Source organism: Podarcis gaigeae (assembly GCF_964106915.1).
Source record: "Podarcis gaigeae genome assembly, chromosome: 2".
Lineage (NCBI taxonomy): Eukaryota > Metazoa > Chordata > Lepidosauria > Squamata > Lacertidae > Podarcis > Podarcis gaigeae.
Genome location: NC_139679.1, coordinates 103,475,927 through 103,503,831, shown reverse-complemented (window position 1 = coordinate 103,503,831; position 27,905 = coordinate 103,475,927). Strand labels below are relative to the sequence as shown.

The window sequence follows — 27,905 nt, the reverse complement described above, 5'->3', positions numbered from 1 at the left end:
GCTGTGGAGGACACACTGCAAGACTGTTTATTGGGTTTGCCCTTCTGATCAGTCGCTGTAGGGAATGCCACCATCCTTATGCTCTTGTCTGTTTCTTTCCCTAAACCTAACACAGTGCAGGCCTCTTCTCCCTTTAATCCTATGGGGTTGGCAGTAGCAGACAATCCCTCAATGCCCCATTAACCCTGCTGGTGATGTCCTTCGAAAACTGGACCCTGCAGACTGATTTGGAGAGAAGGAGTGGGAAGAAAACCGATTATGCTTTTGCAGTGGTGGTATGACTTTGCAGCAGACTGTCCTGTAACTAGTACAGGGTCTGGGCAAGGTTGCACATGTCTCCAAAGTGCAGATCAAGTTGGCATTGGGTCAGAGGACACAGAAATGCTCTTCCTAAAGTTATAGGAGTTTGCTATCCAGAGAGGTCAGCTTCCTAAAGTTATAGGAGGTTGCTATCCAGCTGCTGCACCCACGTCGTGTCCCCACATATACTTGGGGTCTACTGCCTGTGTGAGATGGAGTGGTATTCATGTTGACCCACACAAAGTCACTTTGCTTAAGAGTAGCTTTTCCTTCTCTTTCTTTTCCTTTTTGGTATTCGTCAGGAGAGTGGCTTTATTGCTAGCAGGTTATTCATCCTGCTGTGTCAAGGCGATCTGCGGAAGGTATCATGTCTGCCAGTAAGTTTTGTCTGGCGAGGGGCAGGCAGGGAAAGGAGCTCTGTCACATGGTGATTAATTCATCATCGTAATAACTGCGCCTTGAGTTCTGTTACTTTCAGCTGTACAGAGACTGTTGATCTCATGATCTAATGATTCCAATAATGCCTAAATGATTTAATTTTCAGTCAGTGGCTGTCACTTGGCTAATAGCTTGTGCTTCTTCCTTTCCCCCCTCAGCTTTGACTGAAGGTTATGACGGCTCCCTGCATGAAAGCAGACATGGCAGCTCAGTGCAAATCCGGCGGCGGAAGGCATCCGGGGATCTTTACTGGGCATATTCAGGTAAGAGAAAAAGACCGTTGCCTACCCCTTGAAGGTAACGTGATGTACCGTAAAATTTGCCAGCGTCTAAGGAGGAACAGGCTCGTTCAGGAGGAGGCCCATGCATGCAAACTCGTTTTCTGTTGCATCCATTTTCCAATGCCACAGAGACATGCTGGTTGCTTAAAAAGCAGCAAATGGCTCTGGCAGCATGTGAAGATTGGTGGCATGTGAGCCTTTGGAGGAAATCAGCTGATGCTATTTAATGCTTCAGGGTTTTGTTTGTCTGCCCTGCTGTATTTTATTAATGGTTGGTTTTAAGTATTCTGTTTTATTATGGCTTTATGTTCAATGGAATGTATTATGTCGGGAACCAACCCTGTGATAAACGATAGCTTGGCAAATTTGGCATGATACAGGCATAACCTTTCATGTTTCTTCTTTTGATTCTGGCCATTGTGCCTCAATGAGTAATATTTCTGCAAACTAGGACTTCCCTTGGATGCAACCCATTGGAAGGAATTCAATGCAGTGCTAAGGAGATTGCTCCACCAGCACATGAATTTCTGCTTGCCTGATGAAGCGATCTCGCCTCCCCCCTGCATCCTGTTCTGGGGGTTCTTCCAGTCCCTCCCCCAGACAATTTGGAGTGGGCGAGGAGAGAGATTGTGAGAGGGAGAGCGCTTTGTGGAAGCTTCTGCTAGCAGGACTGGTTAGTTGAAACCCACCCTTTGTCTCACCAGTGATCATACACTTCCATTAGGCCCAGTCATCCTTCCTCTTGCCAGTCCCCCCCCCCCCATTAAAGGGATTCCTGGTACCCAAGTTTTTCTCTGTCTTATAAACCTGATCATTGAAACAAAGTAGGCTTCAGTACAATTTGTCAATCAATTAGCTTCCACTTGAATCTGAAGCTAGTTTTAGTAAATGATTGCAGACAATTCAACTCACACTTGTTATACTTTGATTCTATGAAAACCAACGTGATTTAAATTAACTCCACTGTTTTCTGGAATTGTGCCCATTGTCATGATAAATCTACTTCACATCTTAAATGTATTTTGCTATTCTAATATAATACTGTGCAGCAATGGTTGAGATTTAAGTTCATAAACAGATGAAATGGATAGTATTTTTCTACCTTTTTTTGTCTTACTAGAAATTAAAATGGAATCTTAAGTGATGAATGGGATATTTATTTAGTTTTTATTACTGAAAATGTGTTGGAAGATTCACTTCATCCTTTTATAGGAAAAAAAGGGCTTAAAGAAAGCATTTAGCCACATATTTCAAAAGTCTTTTAAGTAGTTTTTCACTTCTGGATGTTTTATTGCTAACTGGCAGTGCATATTATGCAGCTTTGTGTGTGGCAGTTCTCTAGCAGACACTCAACTCTTTTTTGTTTTGATGAAGCTACTCCTGCCCGCCACCAAACACATTCATACACAGAAAAGAGGTCAGTTTTGGTTGATCGTCATGTGCGACAGGGCCTTTCAGTTGTGGCCTCACCGTTTTGGAATGTTATCTCTCGGCAAATGCGATTGACAGATTGAACCCCTCCTTATTGTCATTTAGGTGGGCCTTGAAACATTTTTCTTCCATATTTCTTTTGTTGGCATCTGTCTCGAGAGACAGTGGGAGTGCGCACCCAGAGGTGAAGTCAAACCACTGCGTCAGTAGCACTGAAGTAACTTCCTGGGGCACAAGCCTGGGCAGTGTGTATGGAGGTTCTGGAATCCCCAGATGACAAGACCTGCCGCTCAGCCTTGCTGATGCGATCCAAAAGAAATCAGAGTAGTATGTTTGGCACTGGCTTGGCTGCAGGATTTGCCAGAAGGAGGCACCATCCAACTGTCTTAGAGACTCCACTCTGGATTTATGTACGGTTTACTCCTCAGCCTTTTCTTCTCCCAGAGATATCTCACAAGGCTAGATGGGCGATCTTTCCAGGTTGATGAGCCCCATGTGCTCCTACGTTTCTTTTAGTTTATGTCTTATTTTCTACTGAGTGGCCTGTTTTAGCCTCTAGATTGAGTGACTTGCTGAAATTGATGGTGTGCATTCACTCCTGCTTATTATCGTATGCTGCATTATTGAGATATTGTATATGTTTTTAGCTGATTTCATCAGATCTTGCAAGCTGCCTTTGGGTAGGACGGCATTTCGAAAGGCATCTAACAGATTTATTGAGTAAATAATAAATACACAAGTCCAACAAAATAATAATAGCCTCTTGTCGGTTATGCCTTTCCTGTACATTCCTAATCAGTAATTACAGTTTATTTGTTGGGCTTGGTAGATACACTCCCATTCTGTGATGATTTTTTTGTCCATTGACTTAATCTCTAGATTCTACCGAGCAGAAAAGCGAAGAGGGGGAAGACCAATCTTTCTTTGTTTCGTATAGAACTGGTAGCAATTTCTCCGTTTTCAATCAAATGCAATTCCACCTGATTAGTGCAATCTATCTGAAATTCCTTTATGTCACAATTGTTGGTTGAAATAAGGAGTGAACGGGCGGGGGTGTGTGGAAGCAGGCGAGAGACACCGACTGGCTCTTGCCAAGGAACTGAGAGGATTTATTGCCAAGTTGTCCTCGTTGTGTCAGGTAAGAGCGGCAGCTTGGAATAGCCTTCTGATATTTGGTTGATGGCTTTGCAATAATAATAGCATTAGAACAGCACGGCCTGTAACTTAATTCCAATGGAAACGCTTTCAACAATTGTCGGAAGACATGCTGGATGTTATCCAGGTAGCACAGTGGACAGCTACTTCAGAGCCACTTAGTGGTGGCATATGAGGTAGGGCTGGATGAAGGCAAAGTGTGAACTGTGATTCCCAGCAGGAGTTGTTGTTTCCAGTTCAGCTGTTGAGCAGCTGCTGATGTCTGCATCTGCGAGAGAGACTGCATATTTATTTGTTAATGTACGTTGATATCCTAGCCTCCCCCCCCCCCCACAGGACCTTAGTGTGGAGTGATCAGGGTTCCCTAGCAATTTTCCATCCAAATGTTGGCTATGCACTGAACATAGGAAAATAAAAAGTTGTCTTATGCTGAGTTAGGCCTTTGCTTGCACTGACTGGCAGCATTGCTCCAGGGCTCCAGACACACGTCTAGTAATTTCAGTGGGTCTACTCTGAGTAGGACTAGCAATGGTTACAGCCCAATGTGTCATTGGTGGCAAATTAGAAAGAAGGCATATTGTTCCTAAACATTCTTTAGAAAAACAATGTTTAGAAAATTAAATGCTATAATATCTGCTGTCTGGGGGCCTTTACATGCAGAAGGTCCAAGATTCAGCCACACCCATAGACCCCTGACAACACCCAAAGGGACCCCTGACCATTAGGTCCAGTCGTGGCCGACTCTGGGGCTGTGGTGCTCATCTCGCTTTATTGGCCGAGGGAGCCGGCATACAGATTCCGGGTCATATGGCCAGCATGACTAAGCTGCTTCTGGCAAACCAGAGCAGCGCACAGAAACATCATTTACCTTCCCGCTGGAGCGATACCTATTTATCTACTTGCACTTGATGTGCTTTCGAACTGCAAGGTTGGCAGGAGCAGACACACTACCCTTTCTCAAACACCTTCATGCAGATTCACACTTTCCTTTTGTCCACAGGCAAAATCATTATCTGTGAGAACAAAGAGCTATCTAATGGAGTCATTAATTCATGCCCCCCTCTCTCTTACCATGCCCTCTAAGCTAATATATGGGTTGACTCCATGAAGAAAGAAAGAAATGTTATAAAGACAAAGGTTAGGAGATACTATTTTGGCATTAAAACAGATTCTTCTCCCCTGTCTATCCCTCTCCTTGCTCCCAGTTTACATGAGAAATCTTTGATAAGATTTGTCTGTCATCCTTTGCCCACGCAGCAACTAGGACTAGATTTCCCATTAAGTCGTCCCCCCCCCCCTTTATGCTGTGACGAAGAGGGCAGATACTGGATGTATCTTTATTTGGAGCACAGGACAATGAGATGAAGTTGGCAGTTCTCTCTTTTCTGTCTTCCCAGTGATATTTTTGGGTACGTCCTCAGGCGGGACCTTCCTCGTCTTTTCTTAGCTTGTGTACTTATGAAGACTATCTTTAGAAAGTTTCATGGAACATAGTGGTGACATTATTAGTATATATTTGTGTGTGTGTGTGTGTGTGTGTGTGTGTGTGTGTGTGAGATGGGCAGGGCCAGATTTAGATTTGATGAGGCCCTAAGCTACGGAAGGTAATGGGGCCCTTTATATGTCCAGGAGTCCTTTGTCAACAACAAATGGTTGCTGTTTTTTGTGTTGAATATATGCTATATGGTAATTTATGGACCTAATAGGTATCTAAAGCCATTTACACATGTTGCCATGCAACCAGTCCATGCAGAATGTAGGCACCTTATATAGAGAAATGAGCAAAGAAGTGAGATTTTAGGGAGCAGGCTAGCAGGCGGGGCCCATGACTTACAACATAGGAGCCTACACGACACAAAACACTGTTGCTGTATGTAGGTTTTATTTTATTTGTTTCTTATCTTATATTTTGGAAATGTACATCCAGTTTTCCCCCCTTTAATTTTTTTTTGGGGGGGACAAGAGAGTGGGGCCCTAAGCTACAGCTTGTTCAGCTGATATGTAAATCCGGCACTGGTGACGGGGGCTGTTTTCAGATATCACATATGTGAGGGATTCACCAATGTTTTGTATGAAAGTGGGTGTCACAAGATGCTCTCCCTTCAATTTGTGGCCACAGAATACACCCGAGGCCATGACTGCAGATTGCTGACATGGAGGAATGATGGTGTAATGCAGATATCTCCTCTTAATACAGTATAGCAGCTGGAGGCAAGAGAGAGCAATCAAATATCTCTAATCACTTATACACCAGTCACTAAGCATCTGTGCATTATTGTGAGCAGCCAAGGAGACATACGTCCTGGGCAAATAGGGAACTGCTAGTCAAGAAAGTTTTCTGTTTCCACTGAGGACAGTAATCTGTAGCACTCTGCCCTTGCTGGAGTACTAAGCCAAACAAGGTGTGGGTGGAGACTGAACACTTCAAACGACTCTCCTGTGTTGATTGATTGATTATTTTATTTTTATTTTTTATATCCCACCTTTTTCTCCATGGAGTTTAAGGTGGCATGCATATCATCATCCACATTATCCCTGGGACAACTCAGTGAAAGATGGTGGCTGGCCCAAGGTCACCCAGAGAGCTTGATGGCTGAGTTGGGATTTGAACCCTGGTCTCCCAAGTCCTACTCCAACTTCCTAATCATTACACCACACTGGCTCTCTTGGTTGCTAGAGAAAGGGACTGTGGAGGCATAGACAGATTTGATTATTATTATTATTATTATTATTATTATTATTATTATTATTAATTTCATTTCTATATCAATTATATGTGATTTCTTGTCAAGTGTAGTGTGTGAAAGGAGAACCCCTGGGCCAAAATGTTGTTTGAATCGGTAGCTGTATGAATACTAGATTATAAAATATGATTTCAATATTAATTCAACATAATGTTAATAATAAAGATCTCCCACTCCCCAAAATAGGTCTTTCAGCAAATTATCAATGTCTGCTTTTAAGACCACATCGACCCAGAGCCATTTGGGGGAAAAGAATCCTCCATTTTCTTTTAATGAGCTGTAATACTTTTATGGTGTTAGTGTTAGTTGATTTGGTGTGTTGCTTGGACAGGAAATGGTGGCTAAATTATATAAATATATAAAAGGAATAAGAAGTGCTGCTTTTGCTTAAGGAACATGTGGTATACCACGTGACTAAAGAATAAAGAATCAGTGAACAAACCAACCAAGAATAATTGGCCTGAGACTTGGGATGCTGTGAGACATAGCTGGATATTGTAGAGACCGGCGGCAGTTGGGGCATGGAGGTTTGAACTGTGTTATTGTAAAAATGTGAAAACTGTAGTCGTAGTAGTGGGGGTTGCATTTAGAATTCAAAAACTCCCTTTGGGATGATGTGCACTTGAAGAAAATCAGGTTATATTTGTTGGTCTGGAAGAAAAACAGATGAAATCAGGGGAATTTGTGTACCTGCCTGGCATATTTTGAAAAACAATAATTTAACAAACCTCATATTTTAAAAAACAAATAACATTCCAAAACAATATATACATCACGAACACATCCAAACAATGTAACCACACATCACAGTGCATGAGAACATCAAATCCCAGGTGCAAGTGAGGAGAAGGATTTTTGTTATTATATTTTTGCATTTCTCTTAACATTCAGTCATCCTGGGAACTATGAGCAGGATTCAGCTAATGATCCCCACTACCAGAAGCCTGCACAATAATTTCTGTTAGCGCAGTTGGGTTCCCCCGCTCACCCCTGCTGTTCCCCCCCAACTGGCTCAGGGAGGGGGTGTCAGGAGAATCGCACACAGTGGAAGGAGAGGAGAGATTGTTCCATCGGGCAAGCAGAGTTCTTCCCTATCCTTACAAGTTTCACCTCCTAACTCTGGCATACTGTTTACAAATCCAAATGAACGTTTTATGAGTTCCATATCTGTGTAATACACCTGGCTGGAACGTAAGTGTCACCATCTTCCCAATTAACAAAAGAAATAAAACCACTCCAATTTGTTAGGAATGAATCTGTTGCCTTTGGGGTTTGTGGTGCCTTGTGGTAGCATGCTAGCTTCTCTCCCAAGGCATCTTTAATGATCTGAAGGGACAACCAGAGGACCCACATTATTCACATATCTGTAGAAAAATGTATGCTTGTACCTATAGTGTATGGCGGGTAAAGGGCAGCAATATACATACAGGTGAGAAATCAGTGTCTTTCTTTTGAAGGCTCCAGTCACAGAGGAAGTGTGTCAGGCTATCCTTCAAAACAATTGATTTCTTCCAAGATGCTCTTCTCAAAACAAACATTGGATGGAAATTGAAGGCTTAGTAATTTCTTCAGAATGCATTTTTACATAATGGCAACAGCAGTCGTAGTTCTGTGAATATTTAAGCCCTATGTGGAAAGACAAGGCTTATCTCAGGGCTTGACTACTGTATTTGACTGCTTTGATTGTTTTATAACAAGAGATAAGAGACTTCTTGGTCTTAATTCAATAGCAAGGAGGAGGAATTGTTAGCAGCACTACTAACATGACCTTGTGCACATTTCAAACCTTTGAAACATCTTTCTATTATAAATAGGCCTATTGGAGTGGATGGGAGTTAACCATAGAAACAGACGTTAACTTCAACCCTGAAGGTCAGCTGTTTGTCTGCTTGCATAAAACTGCTGAACTGGTGCTTAAATATGAATAGGAGAATACATGTTCAGGTTTTTGCCACAAGTGACTGCACTTGCTGGGGAGAGTTATGTTGTTAGATAAGGAATAGCCAACATGCTGTACTTTGGGTGTTGTTGCGCGACAGTTCCTGTGAATACTAGCATGGCTAGTGGTCAGGGATGATCTGAATTGTAGTCCAGCAATATCTGGATGGCATCCTGTTGGCTGTGCCTGTGTTGAACATTTAGCTCCAGAGCTTTCCTGACATGGATCCATCTGCCTTGCAGAATCAGTTGTGGTGTCTGACTTCTTTCTTTGGTGATCACTCATAGCCGAGTAAGATTATCTTCCATAAACATGGTTTTAACAGTGACTCCGTAAGTGACTGTGGAGGCCAATTCTGGATCCACACGTCCTTCTACAGTGGGGACATTGGTTTCCGGGTGGGAGTTGATCACAGTGTGGATTTGCCAAGTGAACCTTCCTCTTAGTACATTTCTCCCTTGTGTCCTGAGTCTAGTCCAACTCCCTGCGAATACAGGTTATAGTTGAGCATGTCATACTTTCATTTTTTATTTATTGAATCCTGCCAAAGAGCCGAGGGTGGCAGATAAAGAAGCTGAAACAATTAGCTAAAGAAATCTTGGATTCCTCAGCCTCCATCTCTACAATTCTATGATTCTGTGTTGTGGTTCCTGTGTTGCAGGGGATTGGACTAAATGACCATTGGGATCCCTTCCAATTATGCTATTTTATGATTCTATCTTCAAGTTATGGGGCTGTTATCCATGCAACCACATAGATGTCAAATTGGGAGTTGAAAAGTGGAGGCTAGGGATTCAAAGATGTAATCCTGACTTCAGTGCATGAGATGCTAGTAGAACATGTCAAATAATCTATTGCACCTGGAGGAAAAAGGAGGAGTTACTGGTATTCATTGAGGAATGATTAAGGGCCACACTTGAATGAATCAAGCACTTCGCCCAGTCTGTAATATAAAAATAGCAATGAAGTTAATACTTAGCTCTGTCAGCTGAATAACGTTTTTAAAGTCTATGAACATCCTTGCATTTAATGGATTAATTAACCAATTAAATATTATATGATCTCAACAAAGATTAATTCTGGGATATGAATTGTGCTTTTACCTTAGCTGTACAACTAGGGAAAAGCGCTTATTATTTGGGAATCTTAGAAGTCACTTTTACCAATGTGGAGAAGCACTAGGGAACAACAATTTGTACAACTTGAAAGGTGTTGATGGGGCTACTATTTGGAGAAAGGAGACACACACTTCATTCCGTAAGACAAATGTAACAGGATGTGCTGTGCCCAGTGTCTGAATATAAAGGGCTCATATCACTTAGACTGACCTTCTGTATTTTTATATTTCCAATAAATATATTAATTGCAACAATTAAGCAGTGCTTTCAGCCTTCACGATGATAACCTTCCTTCCTTTTTTTGTCAAGGTAACTACTTTATTCTGTCGGCCTATCTGCTTGATCTACCTAATTAGTCAACGACACGTATGTGGCTGTTATTAACTAAAGTGTCTAAATGCCTTAAATCTTTAATGCTGTTCTCATCAAAGGATCTTCTGAGGTAGGACGGCATTGCCTTCTGCATTCTAACTAACTGAACTCAAGAATTTATTTAGTCGCCTAAGGTCACATATGAAGGGTGTGACCAATTTTCCTCAGGAGCGTTTTGGTCTTAGAGCGTATACCAAATCTTTGGACTTCCAGGTGTCGCAGGCCTACAAATACCACCACCCCTTATCCTTGGCTAGGCTGGTGAGGGCTGATGGAAACCAGCAACACCCAAAGGGTTACAGGTTCCTTAGCCCTGGCCTATAGAGACTACGAAGCTTCCACCCTCAGCATCTTGGTAGCCTCTAAAAAGGTAAGAACATAAGAAAAGCCAATGGCTCTTCGAGTTCAGCATCCAGTTCTCAAGGTGGTTGAGCAGATGGCTATGGACAGTGCTTTAAAAATATGTTTAGGGGTACTGTCATTTTGACTCAAGAAAGTCACCATTTTATAGTTCAAATCGGGGGGAAATAAATACAGTAAAAGGACAAAAGTACAAAGAACATGCATTACGTCATGTTATACAGCTACTTCACACATTAAACGCTCACTTCTGTCTGAGACTCCGGAAACACTGTGAAAGGAAATGAGGCCGCCATTGGGGGTAGCAACAGAACTGGAGATTCACAGTGGTATAGAATAAACTATTTTTATTTTATTTTTTAGTTTCTTCTTCTGTTAGATTCACAAAATGTTTAGGGGTATGTGTACCCCTGTGGCCTCCAAGGAAAAAAAAAGCACTGACTATAGGAAGCCTGAAGAAAGACAGGATCTGAACACAACAGCCTCTTTCCACTTGCTATTCCCATAAATTGGGAATCCTACCAATTGGATGGAGGAGTTTTACTACATATTAGAAGTAGATGGATGGACCATGTTTGGTAAAATGACCACTTGCGCTCAGCCTTTTTGTTGCTGCTTCCTTTTTCTTTCTTTTTTTTGTTTTTGTTTAATCTTTACTAGACTCTAATCCTTTAGGATTACCAACCCCCCCTGGACTGGCCCTGCTCTCAAGCTTTTAAATAGCAGCCTGGTGCACATAATTTTTTTAAGGCAAAGGGAAAAGTCCAGTAATAAGTTAGTACCCATCATTTCCTCTAAGTATGTGTGAACTGTGAGATGTTCAGGATTTGGTTTGGGCACCGTCATACTTCTTGTCAATTCTAAATGATGGATTATAGAAACTTTTAGCAACTAGGATTTCTCAGTCTGGCCAAAATCATTTGTGTTTTGCTTAGTGGTGGGGAAATGGAGTTGAGTGTTCTGTTCTAAAATACAGTATACTTATTTAGAAGTGCATTCTGTCTAGAGTTGCTGTTCCACTCCTTCAGTGGCTTTTGATCCAGTCAAAGTCTTCATGAATGCAAGAGTAAAAAAGACATTTTTTGTTGATTCCCCTTTCCTGCTGCAAGCGTCTTCCAGAGCTGTGTGGAAACAGAATAAGAATAAATGCCCTCTGTCCCTGTTGGCTGTCCCTGTTAACAGAGGTGTCTGCTGTCGGCAGGTGGGGAGCCATTCACAAACAGAATGGCAGCATTGAGCCCGCCCTCATTGATTTAAATGGAAGTTGTTAAATCATGTAGGTTTCTAGCTGCACATTCCAATCTTAAATATATGCACTGTCTGTTCTGCTGTTGCTGCAACTGTCCATGTCATAGCAGTAGAAAGGTTGAAGGCAGCTGGTTTCAGTGCTTGGCTTATTCGTCTTTCAAGAAATGGACAACCCAATCCGTAAATCCAGTCAATGGTTTCATTCTAGTTTAGTTCCAATACGTTTAGTGGAAACATGCAGGCTTAATGATTCTGGCTTTCCTGTCTCAATGATAAAAATCCAAATGTTAGAAAGACTTAACACCTTTTGTAAGTCTGGGGAAATGAAACCAAACCATAGGCAGCTGGATCTTCTCTTCCGTGACTATTTCACATATTCTTGATACTAGAATCCCTTGTGTCCTTTCAGTTTAAGCCTTGGTAAAAGTGTTCCTTTTTAACCAAACTTCTCCCTTAAATCTTTTAGTGTTTTCTCATCCTATTGGCAAAAATGTCATGTTGTTGTTGTTGTTTAGTCGTTTAGTCGTGTCCGACTCTTCGTGACCCCATGGACCAGAGAACACCAGGCACCTCTGTCCTCCACTGCCTCCCGCAGTTTGCTCAAACTCATGCTGGTAACCTCGAAAACACTATCCAACCATCTCGTCCTCTGCCGTCCCCTTCTCCTTGTGCCCTCCATCTTTCCCAACATCAGGGTCTTCTCCAGGGAGTCTTCTCTTCTCATGAGGTGGCCAAAGTACTGGAGCCTCAGCTTCACAATCTGTCCTTCCAGTGAGCACTCAGGGTTGATTTCCTTCAGTATGGAGAGGTTTGATCTTCTTGCAGTCCATGGGACTCTCAAGAGTCTCCTCCAGCACCATAATTCAAAAGCATCAATTCTTCGGCGATCAGCCTTCTTTATGGTCCAGCTCTCACTTCCATACATCACTACTGGGAAAACCATAGCTTTAACTATACGAACCTTTGTTGGCAAGGTGATGTCTCTACTTCTCAAGATGCTGTCTAGGCCTGTCATTGCCCTTCTCCCAAGAAGCAGGCGTCTTTTAATTTCGTGGCTGCTGTCACCATCTGCAGTGATCATTGAGCCCAAGAAAGTAAAATCTCTCACTACCTCCATTTCTTCCCCTTCTATTTGCCAGGAGGTGATGGGACCAGTGGCCATGATCTTCGTTTTTTTGATGTTGAGCTTCAAGCCATATTTTGCGCTCTCCTCTTTCACCCTCATTAAAAGGTTCTTTAATTCCTCCTCACTTTCTGCCATCAAGGTTGTGTCATCTGCATATCTGAGGTTGTTGATATTTCTTCCGGCAATCTTAATTCCGGCTAGGGATTCATCCAGCCCAGCCTTTCGCATGATGAATTCTGCATATAAGTTAAATAAGCAGGGAGACAAAATACAGCCTTGTCGTACTCCTTTCCCAATTTTGAACCAATCAGTTGTTCCATATCCAGTTCTAACTGTAGCTTCTTGTCCCACATAGAGATTTCTCAGGAGACAGATGAGGTGATCTGGCACTCCCATTTCTTTAAGAACTTGCCATAGTTTGCCGTGGTCGACACAGTCAAAAGCTTTTGCATAGTCAATGAAGCAGAAGTAGATGTCTTTCTGGAACTCTCTAGCTTTCTCCATAATCCAGCGCATGTTTGCAATTTGGTCTCTGGTTCCTCTGCCTCTTCTAAATCCAGCTTGCACTTCTGGGAGTTCTCGGTCCACATACTGCTTGAGCCTTCCTTGTAGAATTTTAAGCATAACCTTGCTAGCGTGTGAAATGAGTGCAATTGTGCGGTAGTTGGAGCATTCTTTGGCACTGCCCTTCTTTGGGATTGGGATGTAGACTGATCTTCTCCAATCCTCTGGCCACTGCTGAGTTTTCCAAACTTGCTGGCATATTGAGTGTAGCACCTTAACAGCATCATCTTTTAAAATTTTAAATAGTTCAGCTGGAATGCCATCACTTCCACTGGCCTTGTTATTTGCAGTGCTTTCTAAGGCCCATTTGACTTCACTTTCCAGGATGTCTGGCTCAAGGTCAACAACCACACTACCTGGGGTATACGAGACATCCATTTCTTTCTGGTATAATTCCTCTGTGTATTCTTGCCACCTCTTCTTGATGTCTTCTGCTTCTGTTAGGTCCTTTCCACTTTTGTCCTTTATTGTGGAAATCTTTGTACGAAATGTTCCTTTCATATCTCCAATTTTCTTGAACAGATCTCTGGTTCTTCCCATTCTATTGCTTTCCTCTATTTCTTTGCATTGCTCGTTTAAGAAGGTCTTCTTGTCTCTCCTTGCTATTCTTTGGAAATCTGCATTCAATTTCCTGTATCTTTCACCATCTCCCTCGCATTTTGCTTGCCTTCTCTCCCCCGCTATTTGTAAGGCCTCATTGGACAGCCACTTTGCTTTCTTGCATTTCCTTTTCATTGGGATGGTTTTCGTTGCTGCCTCCTGTATAATGTTACGAGCCTCCATCCATAGTTCTTCAGGCATTCTGTCCACCAAATCTAAATCCTTAAACCTGTTCCTCACTTCCACTGTGTATTCATAAGGGATTTGACTTAGATTGTATCTTACCGGCCCAGTGGTTTTTCCTACTTTCTTCAGTTTAAGCTTGAATTTTGCTATAAGAAGCTGATGATCTGAGCCACAGTCAGCTCCAGGTCTTGTTTTTGCTGACTGTATAGAGCTTCTCCATCTTTGGCTGCAGAGAATATAATCAATCTGATTTCGATGCTGCCCATCTGGTGATGTCCATGTGTAGAGTCGTCTCTTGTGTTGCTGGAAAAGCGTGTTTGTGATGACCAGCTTGTTCTCTTGACAGAACTCTATTAGCCTTTGCCCTGCTTCGTTTTGATCTCCAAGGCCAAACTTGCCAGTTGTTCCTTTTATCTCTTGACTCCCTACTTTAGCATTCCAATCCCCTATAATGAGAAGAACATCCTTCTTTGGTGTCACTTCTATAAGGTCTTGTAAGTCTTCATAGAATTGGTCAATTTCAGTTTCTTCAGCACAAGTAGTTGGTGCATAAACTTGGATTACTGTGATGTTAAAAGGTCTTCCTTGGATTCGTATCGAGATCATTCTATCATTTTTGAGATTGCATCCCAGTACAGCTTTCACCACTCTTTTGTTGACTATGAGGGCCACTCCATTTCTTTTATGGGTTTCTTGCCCACAGTAGTAGATATGATGGTCATCCGAACTGAATTCACCCATTCCCATCCATTTTAGTTCACTGATGCCCAGGATGTCAATATTTATTCTTGCCATCTCATTTTTGACCACCTCCAACTTACCCAGGTTCATGGTTCTTACATTCCAGGTTCCTATGCAATATTTTTCTTTACAGCATTGGACTTTCCTTTCGCTTCCAGGCATATCCGCAACTGAGCGTCCTTTCGGCTTTGGCCCAGCCGCTTCATCAGCTCTGGATCTACTTGTACTTGCCCTCCGCTCTTCCCCAGTAGCATGTTGGACGCCTTCCGACCTGAGGGGCTCATCTTCCAGCGTCATATCTTTTATATGCCTGTTGTCTTTGTCCATGGAGTTTTCTTGGCAGGGATACTGGAGTGGCTTGCCGGTTCCTCCTCCAGGTGGATCACGTTTGGTCAAAACTCTCCACTATGACCTGTTCATCTTGGGTGCCCTGCTCGGCATAGTTCATAGCTTCTCTGAGTTCTTCAAGCCCCTTCGCCACGGCAAGGCAGTGATCCATGAAGGGGAAAAAAATGTCATACTGGTTTTTAAATCTGTGGCCTTATTAGAAAAATAAGTATGCACGCCTTGCAGTGTAGTCCTGTAACTTTTACTCTGATGTAAGTCCCATTCCATGTAGCGGGCTTACTCCCAGGTAAGGATGTTTTAGATTGGAGCCTTAACAAATTATAGTGAGAGGAGCAGCTATTTAGGGTCATTTCCCCCTTGTTAAGGTTGGTAAGTAAGCATAGACTTACAATTTATGCTGTAACTTAATACAGATGAAATGTAGCATAAGCCTTTACATATCTATTCAGACATAAGTCCCACTAAATTCAGAGGTGCTTACACCCAGGCATAGGATTGCTGCCTCAGTATGTGGGCACAGGATTGCAGCCCTAATAATTGAGCCGTGAGTGTCAAGTGCCACAAAAGAAAAGAAAAAACCAACAGAGGTTTCACTTGCCTATGCAGTGACCGTAAAGGTAGCAAGCGAGCTTGGTAGCAGCACTATTACAATAGCTAAAATGTTAAATAATAATAAAAACTTAATAGAATCTTATTTGCATCAGAACTCTTGGGCCATATAAATACACTGAAAGAAGACAGCTCTGGAATAATTGAAGGTGTAAAATAATTGTCCTCATTTTGGGGACTAAAGCCTATCACTGTGTTACATCTCTGATGCACATTGAAACCTGCTAGATACTAATCTTATAAAGATGTGACTGGAATTGATTTTTCAATGCAGTGCTTTTCCTTCAACAGCAGAATCCCTATGGAAAAAATACCTGCCAGAGTGGAAAATGCCCAGTAGGACTGGGCGATGTATCACTTCATCGTCCAAAATCAGTTTGAAGTCTACATTTTGATAACAGTTTCATAATGTTTCACATTATCGATATCTCTCGAATCACTGTGTGTGTGTGTGTGTGTGTGTGTGTGATGTAAAACACAGTGATATGGGGAAAACTGTGAAGCCGGTCATGACTTCTCTCATGATACCTGCTGCCCTTGTTGATCTAGACCCCTAAGTAGTAGCAGTTGTTAGGTAGGACATTACCCCGTTCGCCTCTACATAGTTACATCCTTATTTCAGACATCGTGATATATCAGTATATCGTGATATTTAGCTGATCATATATCATGACGTTGAAAACCAGATATCGCCCAGCCCTAATGCCCAGTTAGCATTTAAAACCATTATCAATATCTTTTGCATTCTGCTTTTCCACAATGATGCTCAAAGTGGCTCTTGAAAATTTCCTTCTCTTGTGTAGGAATTTAACTTGTAAGTGAGCATTACATGTGAAAGAAAGAGCCGTGTGGATTTAGAAGGCAAGAGCTATAACTAAATAGATTTAGAAGGAAAGAGAGTCTTCCCCTCTCGGGTTTTTCCTGCAAAATGTACCTGAATTTTGCATTCAGGTTTTAATGGGTATCCCTACATAGGTGATTATGACCCAGTGGGTCATTCCTGTTCTGCAAAATTAGACTGATTCACTATTGCTATGAGCTTTGACTCTTTTTGACCAGGTAGTGGCTTGAAAAAGGGATTTTTTTCAAGAGCAATTCTTAAGATAAGCAGGGTGGGGGGAATCCGTCATGCTGTTCCACTTTCAAGACTTAACAAAGCCATCTTCTTGTCAGGTGACAATATTTTTAGATGTTTGATGTAGTTCTCAAAAGGTGGGTGGAATTGTCGGGCTGCTTTTAAAAGTGAGCGGTGCATGCCTTTCAGATACAGAAAGACAGAATTTACAAATGTTGCATGATAATGTCGCACGCATTAGTCCTGGTTACCTTGGTGATTGCCACTTAAATGATGAGAGACTTGACTTAACAGTCTCTGTGACTAGGATGGGAATGGGGAGCAGGGAGAATGCTCCAAACAATTTAAATGTATTTGTTGTGTTAGGGTGGCTAAGTGAGATTGGGTTAATGTCCAGGTAATACAGCTGTATGTTCAGTGCGGGTGGCGTAGAAGCCAGAGAGCACGGAAAGGGATATCTAGGAAGATTCTCTCTATTTGACATTTTAAGCAGTTAATCCTTCAAAACTGTTGTGTCCCAGACTTCTTCTTCTTCTTCTCACTGATTTTTCAATCTCCTTCTAAAACACTGTCTCAAGGTGTTTTATACAGGGCCTACCTGGAGATGCTGAGGATTGAACCTGAGACCTTCTGCATGCAGAGCAGCAGCTCTACCACTGAGCAATGCATTTCAGGGGGGCAGACTAGATGTCCCTTTGGTGTCCCTTCCAAGTCTACAATTCTGTCGTTCCCCTAGGTTGTGGCCTTTCTCCTAAAGATTGAGGTTGCAAACCAGCCTTTATAATCTCAGTGTCAGAATGCTCAGCTTCGGAGTGTTCCTTTTTTAATCTGGTAAGTGCAGGTTACGTCCACACCGTACATTTAAAGCACGGTGATACTGCTTTAAGCAGTTATGACTTCCACCTAAGGATTTGGGGGGAAGAACCGTAGCTCAGTGGTAGATTTTCTGCCTTGCATGCAGAAGACCCCACGTTCTGGTGTCCAGGGCAGCTGCCTACCAGCTCCATCTGGTACGCAGGCTGAGACCCTACCTGCCCGTGGACTGTCTCGTCAGAGTGGTGCATACTCTAGTTATCTCCCGCTTGGACTACTGCAACGTACTCTGTGTGCAACGTACCTTTGAAGGTGACCTGGAAACTGCAACTAATCCAGAATGCGGCAGCTAGACTGGTGACTGGGAGCAGGCGCCAAGACCATACAAGACTGTACTGAAAGACCTACATTGGCTCCCAGTACATTTCCAGGCACAATTCAAAGTGTTGGTGCTGATCTTTAAAGCCCTGAAGGAAGCCCTGTTTAGGGAAGCTTTTAATATTTGATGAATTATTGTATTTTAATATTTTGCTGGAAGCCACCCAGAGTGGCTGGGGAAATAAATAAATAAATGATGATGATGATGATGATGATGATGATGAAATCCCCGGCATCTCCAGGTATGTCTAAGACAGCTCCTGCCTGGAATCCTGGAAAGCTGCTGCCAGTCGGGTTGGACAATACTTAGTTAGATGGACTGTTGGTCTGGCTCAGTATAAGACAGTTTCTTAGGTTCCTGTGTTCCTAGTCCTCAGAGCTGTAGTCTGTTAAGGGTGCTGAAAGTTCTTAGGAAGCTCCTATTCCCTTCCCAGAGTTACAATTGAGGAGGGATTGATTGTTAAGCCACCCTGAAAAGTGCAGTTCTGTGACACATGAACACCCAAGATACATTTATCAGTTAGAGTTGACTGAACCATGGCCATAATTTTGACATCTAAACTGTTTTTCTCCATTGGAGGGCTACCCCTGCCGTGACCATTTCCTGCATTTTCCCTCCTTCCACCGATAGGTGGAAGACTTTCTTGTTCCAACCGGCATTTGGGAAGTGGCTGCTTTTACTGAAAGGGCTGGTGCTATGCTGTCATTTATTATTGTAACTATTTGTATGGTTTTAACAGAGGATAGATAGATAGTTTTATTAGTTTTAATTGTGTCAGCATTTAATTTTTTTTTTTAACAATTGTTTTCCAATTGTTTGGTTGTTCTTACTCTTATCTGTAAGATGCCTTGAGTCCTTGTCCTTGTCCGGGGAAAATGTGAGGTGTAAATAAATACATAATCATAATAATGATAATATGGTTTGAAGGTACATGAGGTTACCACCTTGCTGAAGTGAAGCAGGTCTGGATCTGGTCTCTGGCTCAATGTATGACTGTCTAGTAAGTATATATATATATGTCAGAAAATAAGTAACCCCCCCACCCCGCAGGCCTGTTTAAAACTTTAAAATCTGTTTAATCATTGTTTTTTTAAATATGTGCCTTGAGATTCTTGTTATACCTCTTTCATACTCCGCTGCTTCTATTGTATCATATCCCTCATTTTTATGGGTTACAGCTGTATTGTAATGTCCTTTTTGTTGCTGTAAGCTGCCCGTGGAACTCTGTCATTGGGAGGCATCTAAATATTGCAAATAAATAAATAAAATGCCCCTTCTGACCATGTGCACAGAATTGATATCCGCACCGTATATTTGTCAGTGGCCAGAGGAACAAACGGCACGTGGGAAAGGTCAGCGCTTTGGAGAGGGCAGAGTGTGGCTCATGCTGATGGTGAGCATATTAGCCTCAAATACAAAAAAGTAGGTTACAGCCGCTCAGAAGTTCTCATATCACATCACATTTTGTGTGAGCATCCTTGCGTTTTTGGCGTCTTGCTTTTCTTTTCTGCTGCTGAGCTCGGGTTGCAGCTGGGTTCTTTCACGCCCTTGGGATGTGAAAAGTGACTCTGCTGTCCAGAAAATAATCTGTTGTTAAACAGAGGTGACATTATTTCCTCAAATGCTACCTAGTTGCAGGTTTTCACAACTCATAAGACTTTTCACGGTCTCTTTCGCTCTCTATTGATATTGATTTTTTTTTTTTCCTTTCTGTAGGAAGACTTGAAATCAAGACACTTATCAGGGAGAATGTTACATTATGCTTTTCTTCCATAATAACGGTTTCCAAGGAGAATAGGTTTGTTCTCCTGCAAGATGAACCTCCTACTTGCGGTGTCAGTCTCTGAAATGTGAGGCACTATTGAAGACTTGAGAGTGTGAGGCTGGTATTTCGGTTGTCTCTTGTGATGCCTCACATTGTGATGCCTCAGGCTAGGCCCAGGCAACTGATGGTTGTAACAATGGCATTAGGAAGAGACCCTAATCCAGGCATAGGGAAACTCGGCCCTCCAGATGTTTTGGGACTACAACTCCCATCATCCCTAGCTAACAGGACCAGTGGTAGCCTCAAAACATCTGGAGGGCCGAGTTTGCCTATGCCTGCCCCAATCCTTCAAAATAAACATATTCCATAAACTCCATATATGCGCCCTCTTTTCATGTGTTTGGATTTCTTGTTTCTTATTCCAGTTTATAGAACAGTAGTTTGTTGTGATGGTCAAATCAGGCAAACCATTATCACCACTAACTAGGGTTATCTTCGCTGATCATGGCTTGCAGACTCTCTTCAAACACATATGAATTATCTGAAATTAAGGAAATTTTTCCCTAGAGAAAGGGTACTTGCTTCTCATTAGAGCTTTTTTTGCAAGAGAGGTACATATTTGAACATTTCTTGCTTTTAAATAACTTGATTTTTAAAAAATTCAGTAAGTACTTGAAACTTTTCATGTAATAGCAGGGGGGAGGGGTTTTTTTACATTCAAATGCACTTTGCTAGATTATTCAGTGGGGTTTTTTAAATAAAAAAATGTAAGTATGCATTAAAGTTTAAAATCAAATACTGTATTTTGAAACTTTCTCAAGGAAGAGGTTTTTAATAGGGTATGGATCTATGAATTGGGGCATGAAATGCTATGATTAGAAATGTAGCAAGTGATGGATGATAGCTTGTGTCTGCCATTGTGTGAAATATGGGTGTGTAAATACTTCATGCTTATCATCCCAGAAAGGTAATCAAGGGGTGGACAGTTTCTTAATGCATTGTCAGTCTGGGTAGAGAATCCAACATTGCAAAGTTTAATTTTGCTAAATCATAACTCACACATGTGGGTATGCCACAGTGCATAGTCTGTAAGAAATGCTCTAGGTTTTTGAGCCACAATTTCCAAATGTATTTCCTATGTGCCCGCCTCATTTCAGTATCTCACTGTGCTTTGCACATATACCTACAAACACCTGAGGATATACAGCTGGGATATATTTAGTACTAAAAATCACTGGGCTGGTTTTGACAATCCTATCTCTAGCCCTAAAATAGTAAACTAATATGAATTCTCCCCTTAGTAATCTTTAATGTTACTGTAGTCCTAAAACCTTTTATATAAACCTCATAAGCATCTACGCTCATGTAAGAGGCTGGTAAGTAGAATCTGGGCGTGCCATAGGATTATTTCATTTGTCCAATTTTTAAAAAAAACATAGTGATGTGTGTGCACATGATCCAGATTTCTACCTGCTACTGGTTGTACTGCAAAGATGTAGGTACAATATATTGTTTCCTCTATCTGACCCTAAAACAACTTGAGTCAACTATTACTATTTAATAGTACAGGCAAGGGAAAGTGAGTCTACAGATAGCATACTGGGAAACGTTTATCACCATTCTCACTCAAATTATTCCCACACTGGAAATTGTTGAGTTTACGCACAATTTTTAACTTGTAGTAGTTTCAGCCTTGACCCCGGCCTGGTGGAACACTCTGCCACAAGAGATCAGGACCCTGCGGGTTAGACATCTTTCTGCAGGGCCTGCAAGATGGAGTTGTTCCGCCAGGCCTTTGGTCAGGGCTCAGCCTGACTCCCCTTTTCTTTTTGTATAAGAACTAACATGAAAGAGGCCTCCCAGCATTCTCACAGGCCCGTATAAGATCAATGTAAACAGTTGGGCTGATGAGCACTTACTGTTCCCAACGCTAACCCTGCGGAAAGCCATCTAATTAGACTTTAATTTGATTTTGACCTGTTTTTAGGAGGTAATTTAATTATTGTTTGATTTTATACTAATGTTATATATTTGATGTTAGCCACCCTAAGCCCGACTTCTGCCGGGGAGAGCGGGATACAAATAAAAGTTTACTATTGTTATTGTTATTATTATTAATAATAATGGGATTTTTCTGTGGTGTGTGGCAGAAGCTACCAAAGTGTGACCTTCCTTATATTTGTTAGAGGCAACATGAATGACAAGCATGCTATAGCAGGATGTCATATTTTGGGTTAAAACAATGGAGTAGGTATTGCCTCAAATGGTGTCTGAACTCTTATTAATGAAAATTTAACAATCTCTGTGTTTAGCTTAAGAGAGGTTTTGTAATAAAGTCGTGACTGTGTGCAGTTTAGCAAACATTAGGTTCTCCATCAAAAGGAAAATTATTCAGTCAATAAGAGTTAATGCTTTGTTTTAACACCAATCTTTATCTGTTTTAGCATCAAATACGCCTTTTGGGAACAGGAAAGATGAGCAAATAAAGCTAATTGTAATGGAGATTTGATACATTACCCAAACACAATTCTTAGTTAACTATCAATGAAAACACTCCATAACACCTGCACATAACCCCATTCTGATTATAAGAGAGTAAAGATCACTTGAATGGATGACTTTATTTATGCTTTGCCTGGGTATTTCAAACATGACAAAGCCCTTGTCCAGATAAAGTATTGCATCTTGACACATTGCTTCCATTTGGACAATTTCATTCACTGGCTGTGGCTCGGAGACCACAAAATCTTGTCAGTATGCTTTATCATGCCTTTTAAAAGAGAGATAACCTTCAAGTTGGATGAAACAGGGGGGCAAAGGGATATGGGTCCGGGAGCAAATATGAACCAGGTGGAGAGTTCCTTGATAGTACTTCTGCATAGGTATTGGGACTGAAGTAATTTGTACAGGTGACCTATTCCTAAGTTTCTTGAGGTATAAACCTCCACAGTTTTAAATTACTATCAAAAAGTTGGGACTCTCTGCAAAATTTGCAAAAAGTGAGAGGAGCCACACAATCCATTAATAATAATAATAACATTATAATTTATTATTCATACCCCACCTATCTGGCCGGGCCTCCTCAGCCACTCTGGGCAGCTCCCAACAGAATATTAAAAACACGATAAAACATCAAACACTAAAAACTTCCCTAAAGAGGGTTGCCTTCAGATGTCTTCTAAAAGTCATATAGTTGTTTATTTCCTTGACATCTGATGGGAGGGCTTTCCACAGCGCAGGCACCACTACCGAGAAGGCCCCCTGCCTGGTTCCCTGTAATCTCACTTCTCACAGGGAGGGAACCGCTAGAAGGCCTTCGGAGCTAGACCTCAGTGTCCGGGCTGAATGATGGAGGTGGAGACTCTCCTTCAGGTATACTGGGCCGAGGCCATTTAGGGCTTTAAAGGTCAGTGCCAACACTTTGAATAGTGCTCAGAAATGTACTGGGAGCCAATGTAGGTCTTTCAGGACCAGTGTTATATGGTCTTGGTGGCCACACCTTGTCACTAGTCTAGCTGCCACATTCTGGATTAGTTGCAGTTTCTGGGTCACCTTCAAAGGTAGCTCCATTGTGTTCCACAGAAAGAAAAGAGTTGGGAGGGTTGAGAGGGGAGATATATTGGTATACATCTTCCAATACTGTATATGGGCTGTCTTGCTTGTGTTGTTGAAACTCACAACTGTGGTTTTGATCAGCTGTAATTGGTGCAAGTATTGCACCAGGGCAATTACTCTAGAGCACACTTTCCCAACTCTGGGTCTCCAGATGTTGTTCCCTATCCCATCGTCCTTGACCACTGGCCCTGCTGGCTAGGGATAATGGGAGTTGTAGTCTCAATAACTTCTGAGAACCCAAGAATGGGAAAGGCTGCAGATGGTTGTAAAAAGGATGAACCATATTTAAGTCCATCCAGGTATGTCTAAAGTCTTGCTAGGCACATTAGTTCAGCCCCAGTTAGTCTGATGTGACACCATTTCTTTTGTTGTGGAAGTTCGTTATGGAGTCTATAAATACCTTACCAAAAAACAGGTCATTGGTACACGGAGTCTTGAGAAACGATGTAATTTTTCACATTGGGTTGTATTTCTTTAAGAGAAGATGTTGACTGAAGTTGATGTTTACTTGAACTGAAGTTTGGATGTTCTTCCAGAACTCTCTTGTCCCTTACCCTTCTCTCCCCTATTTCAAGAGGTAATGGAAATCCTTACTAGATAAAAAACAGTGGCTTGGTGTTATTGATTCAGCGCTAAGACAACAGATAACTTGATTAGGATCCTGCCAATAAAGCTTGCCTCTAGTTAGATTAAGAAAAAAAAGAGAGTAAAACATCCTGCAAAATCCACAGTTAGGGGAGTACGTTTATTCGGGCCAGCCAAAATATCATAAAATAGTGCCAACCTTCAAGTTCTGTAGAACTTTACATTGGGCAAAGTGTTAAACAAAACTGGGGGGGGGGGGGAGAAGGGAAAAATTAAAAGCATAAAAGTACAAAACAAATCTGGGAAACAGCTGCCCAACTTGTTTTTTCAAAATAGGAAGTAGTCATTGCTTCTTAGTTGCAGACTTCTAGGTTTGTAACCTGATACATGTAGTAGGGTTGCCATATGTCCGTAATCTGGCCTCCCATGTCCGAAGTGTAGATTTTGGTGAATTTTCTTAACAACTTCAAAACTTTTGTGTCTGAATTTTCACTTTTTGAAATATGGCAACCCTAACATGTAGCATCTATCAGAGACCTATCAAGTCTGAAAACTCTATCTTGGAACTGAAGCTAAAAGCTGACCTTATGGCTATAACACCCACCCTAATTTTTAACTTTTTTTGCTTTTTATTTTTCCGTGTTTCTTCTCACCCTCTGCTTTTTCTCATCTCTTTGCCTGATGAAGAACTCTGAAGAACTAGAACTACTTTCTACTATTATTGTGACACTTTGGTAATAAAATTATTGTCCAGGTGTGGATTTTGCAGTTGCTTTGTTTCATATGAACCAGCTCACACTTTTAAAGAAAGTAAAAGTAGAATATTTTCAAGCAAAAGCCACTTCCGCATTACACTGAATGGCTTTAAAAGAGGGTTGGAAGATAAGGATATTAGCTCTGTCTCCATAGAGGCAGGTAGGTAGCCATGTTGGTCTGATGCAGTCGAAAAAAATAAAAAAAGTCCAGTAGCACCTTAGAGACCAACTAAGTTTGTTCTGGGTATAAGCTTGTATCTGAAGAAGTGTGCATGTACACAAAAATTTATACCCAGAACAATCTTAGTTGGTCTCTAAGGGACGCGGGTGGCACTGTGGTCTGAACCACTGAGCCTTTTGGGCTTGCCAATCAGAAGGTCGGCGGTTCGAATCCCTGTGACAGGGTGAGCTTCCGTTGCTCGGTCCCAGCTCCTGCCAACCTAGCAGTTTGAAAGCACGCCAAAAAGTGCAAGTAGATCAGTAGGTACCGCTCCAGCGGGAAGGTAAATGGCGTTTCCATTCAATGCTCTGGTTTCGGTGTTCCGTTGTCCCAGAAACGCTTTAGTCATGCTGGCCACATGGCCCGGAAAAACTATCTGGACAAACGCTGGCTCCCTCGGCCTGTAAAGCGAGATGAGTGCCACAACCTCAGAGTCATCTGTGACTGGACTTAACTGTCAGAGGTCCTTTACCTTTTTAAGGTGCCACTGGACAGTTTTTTAATTTATTTATTTATTTCCACAGAGGCAGTAATGCTTCTTACAAATCTACCACTTGTATGAAATGTCATTTCCTGTACGCATGCAAGCCAAGTATGTGTGGACATGATCAAGCCCAATTTTGTTATGTCTATGGGGCAGTGACAAAAGTGTTGACAGAGGACTGAGTGGAAGAAGGAATGGAGGAATGCAGAGATTGTGTGAAAGCCATTCTTCACAGCGCCGTGACAAAATAATCAGCTCATTTTAGTTTTGTAACAGTTGAAAGATAGCATTTTATATACTGCAAAAGTGACATTGGATCCTCTCAGGACAAGGGTCCTGGGACTTGTTTAGTCAAAGAACATAGTTCCCCACTGAAGAGGAAACTGACAAAAGAATATTTAGTTTAGAATTTAATTTTCATTTCATTGTTAGCTGCTCATGAAGCTGGTGAGCAAACGTTCTTGAATATAAAACTGTCTGGCTTATGCCCTACATGTTAATGTTTCAAGCAAAAAATCCAATATTTGTTTTAAGGTGCTTATTCCACAATATCAATAAGGAAAGTTAATTGAGAATTCTAATGTGATTCTCACTTTCTCTCCTCCTTGGTTTCTTCTGAATATGAATATTGTAGCAAAGCCAATTGCATGCACCCTTTTCCCTTTAAAGAAAAGATTAAGTGGGTTTCATGCCGTGGATAACTTAAGAAGGGTCTTTCAAGATCTTACACTTTAAACGAATTGGCCAGACTTGAAGATTCTTTTTATTGCTCGCTTAATCCAAAGCGGTGCCAATATCTCTTGTGGAAAACGATAATGTGGAAAGGATGTATGGGACTTCACTAGCAGGAACATGAATCTGAATGAATAAATGCAAGTGAAAGGGGAAGTTAGAGAAATCTTAATAGAAATCTTCAATTAGATAAATGGAGTGGGTGCATGTGACAAGACACAATGTCACTTGCTAGCTGTTGAATGTTGCATGAGTTGTTAAAAATACTGAATACAAAATGTAGCATATAGCAAAAACAGGCAGTAGTAAAAAACAGGCCAAAATTTGGGACTTCAGAAAGTTTCTGGGGGTAATTGAATGTGGTTGCTCAGATGATGGCTGATTCGGAATATATAAAGTGTACTAGTCTGATTTAAATTATCTTCTTAGATAGAAGGTTCAAGGAAGACCCCAGTTTTTGGTGCATGGGTACACTTTTGGAGATACGTGCCAACATGATTCAAACCATATCAGAATATGTTCATGAAAATATTCGTTTGCGAATGCTCTGCTCAAATGTTGTCTCTTATCCTGCCTAATTTTGTGGGGTTAGCCCTCTAATAGTGTACGGTCTCTTGGTACTTCAGCTGTGTTTAACTGCTTTTACTCAGTTTTATTCCTTTCTGGGCTTGCAATATTTTTTTCTTCTTTTTTTTAATTAACTTTGCTTCAGTTCAGTCAGGTGATACGTTGACCCCTTTTGTAACCTAAAGATGGAAGCTAAGTACCAGAATAGCTCAAGTTAAGCTCAAATATGCATCCCAGCAAGGCCAGAAACACTGTTAAAAAACAAAAACAAAATCTAAGGAAGGCTTTTGTCCATCATGCAGACCGTGGACCAATTACCATAGGACTAAGTGTGCAGGGTTTTTTTTATTAAAAAAATGTAATGCTCTCCCCTTCCATTGAGACTAAAGATTCTAACCCAGGCACCCCGAACCTGCGGCCCTCCAGACATTTTGGCCTACAACTCCCATGATCCCCATCTAACCGGACCAGTGGGCAGGGATTATGGGAATTTTAGTCCAGAACATCTGGAGGGCTGAAGGTTGGGGATGCCTGTTCTAACCTGCCGCTTAGTGGTCCCATTCTTAATTGAATCAAATGGCTCTGCTCTCTAGGAATCTATTAACTGTATATTGGTATGAGGGTATACAAGGAAGGATGAGAGATTTAGGGTTCCAATTTCGAGAGGCGACAATTCCCCTCATCAGTTTTTGAAAGGTAGGCTCACTCCCCCCCCCTTTTTTGGGGTTAGACACTTCCCATTTAGAACATCATCTTAAAGGATAGCACTCTGTCAATGGGGAGACTGACACTCAGCTGTTCCAAAATTGCCTTTAAGTCACATTTGGGAGATTTAAAGTTGTTGTGTGTTTCTTACTCAGAAGCAAAGTGTATCAGTGTACCTCTATTTTTCAATTGTGTGAGGTTTTTTGTTTTTTTTTTTGCACCCACTTTGATGAAATATCCTTGTAGGAATGCTCCACAGAGGAAGCTTCACTAGTTTACAGACTAGTTTACAGAACACAAAGAATACAGAGTGTCCATAGGATATCTAGCAAGTAAATCTTACAGGCCCTCAGCCAAGTTCTCTCACAATACAACTGCTTTTTAGAGTGAAATGAAAAGCTTTGAAGCGTGCAGTGAGGTGGGGAGAATGCGAGGAGATCATTAATTTTGTTTTGCATTGAAATATTAAAACTGCAAACAAACAAAGCCAGCCACCTTTTCTGATTTCTTTTAAAGGAGTACATGGAAATTATACATTTCCTTGCTATAGTTAAAAAAAACCCATTGCCTTTATTTAATAATTAGAAGATATAGTATATGAGATGTACCTATACAGCAAGGAGATTTGATACGGCATTTCATATTTAAGG

The 27,905-nt window shown here is 41.5% G+C and overlaps 1 protein-coding gene across 7 annotated transcripts in view; it reads left to right on the top strand.

The window, feature by feature from the left end:
- The window catches only part of PTPRG (protein tyrosine phosphatase receptor type G), a 548,154-nt gene that overhangs the window by 118,333 nt on the left and 401,916 nt on the right, over window positions 1-27,905 (top strand). For 6 of the 7 annotated variants that reach the window (XM_083722995.1, XM_083722994.1, XM_083722991.1 and 3 more), the window contains exon 2: window positions 897-1,001. In XM_083722995.1, the coding sequence (XP_083579121.1) occupies window positions 897-1,001 (105 nt within the window). Of the gene's footprint in view, window positions 1-652; window positions 678-896; window positions 1,002-27,905 lie in introns of those variants that run through there. The other variant, XM_083722993.1, reaches the window with a different exon arrangement.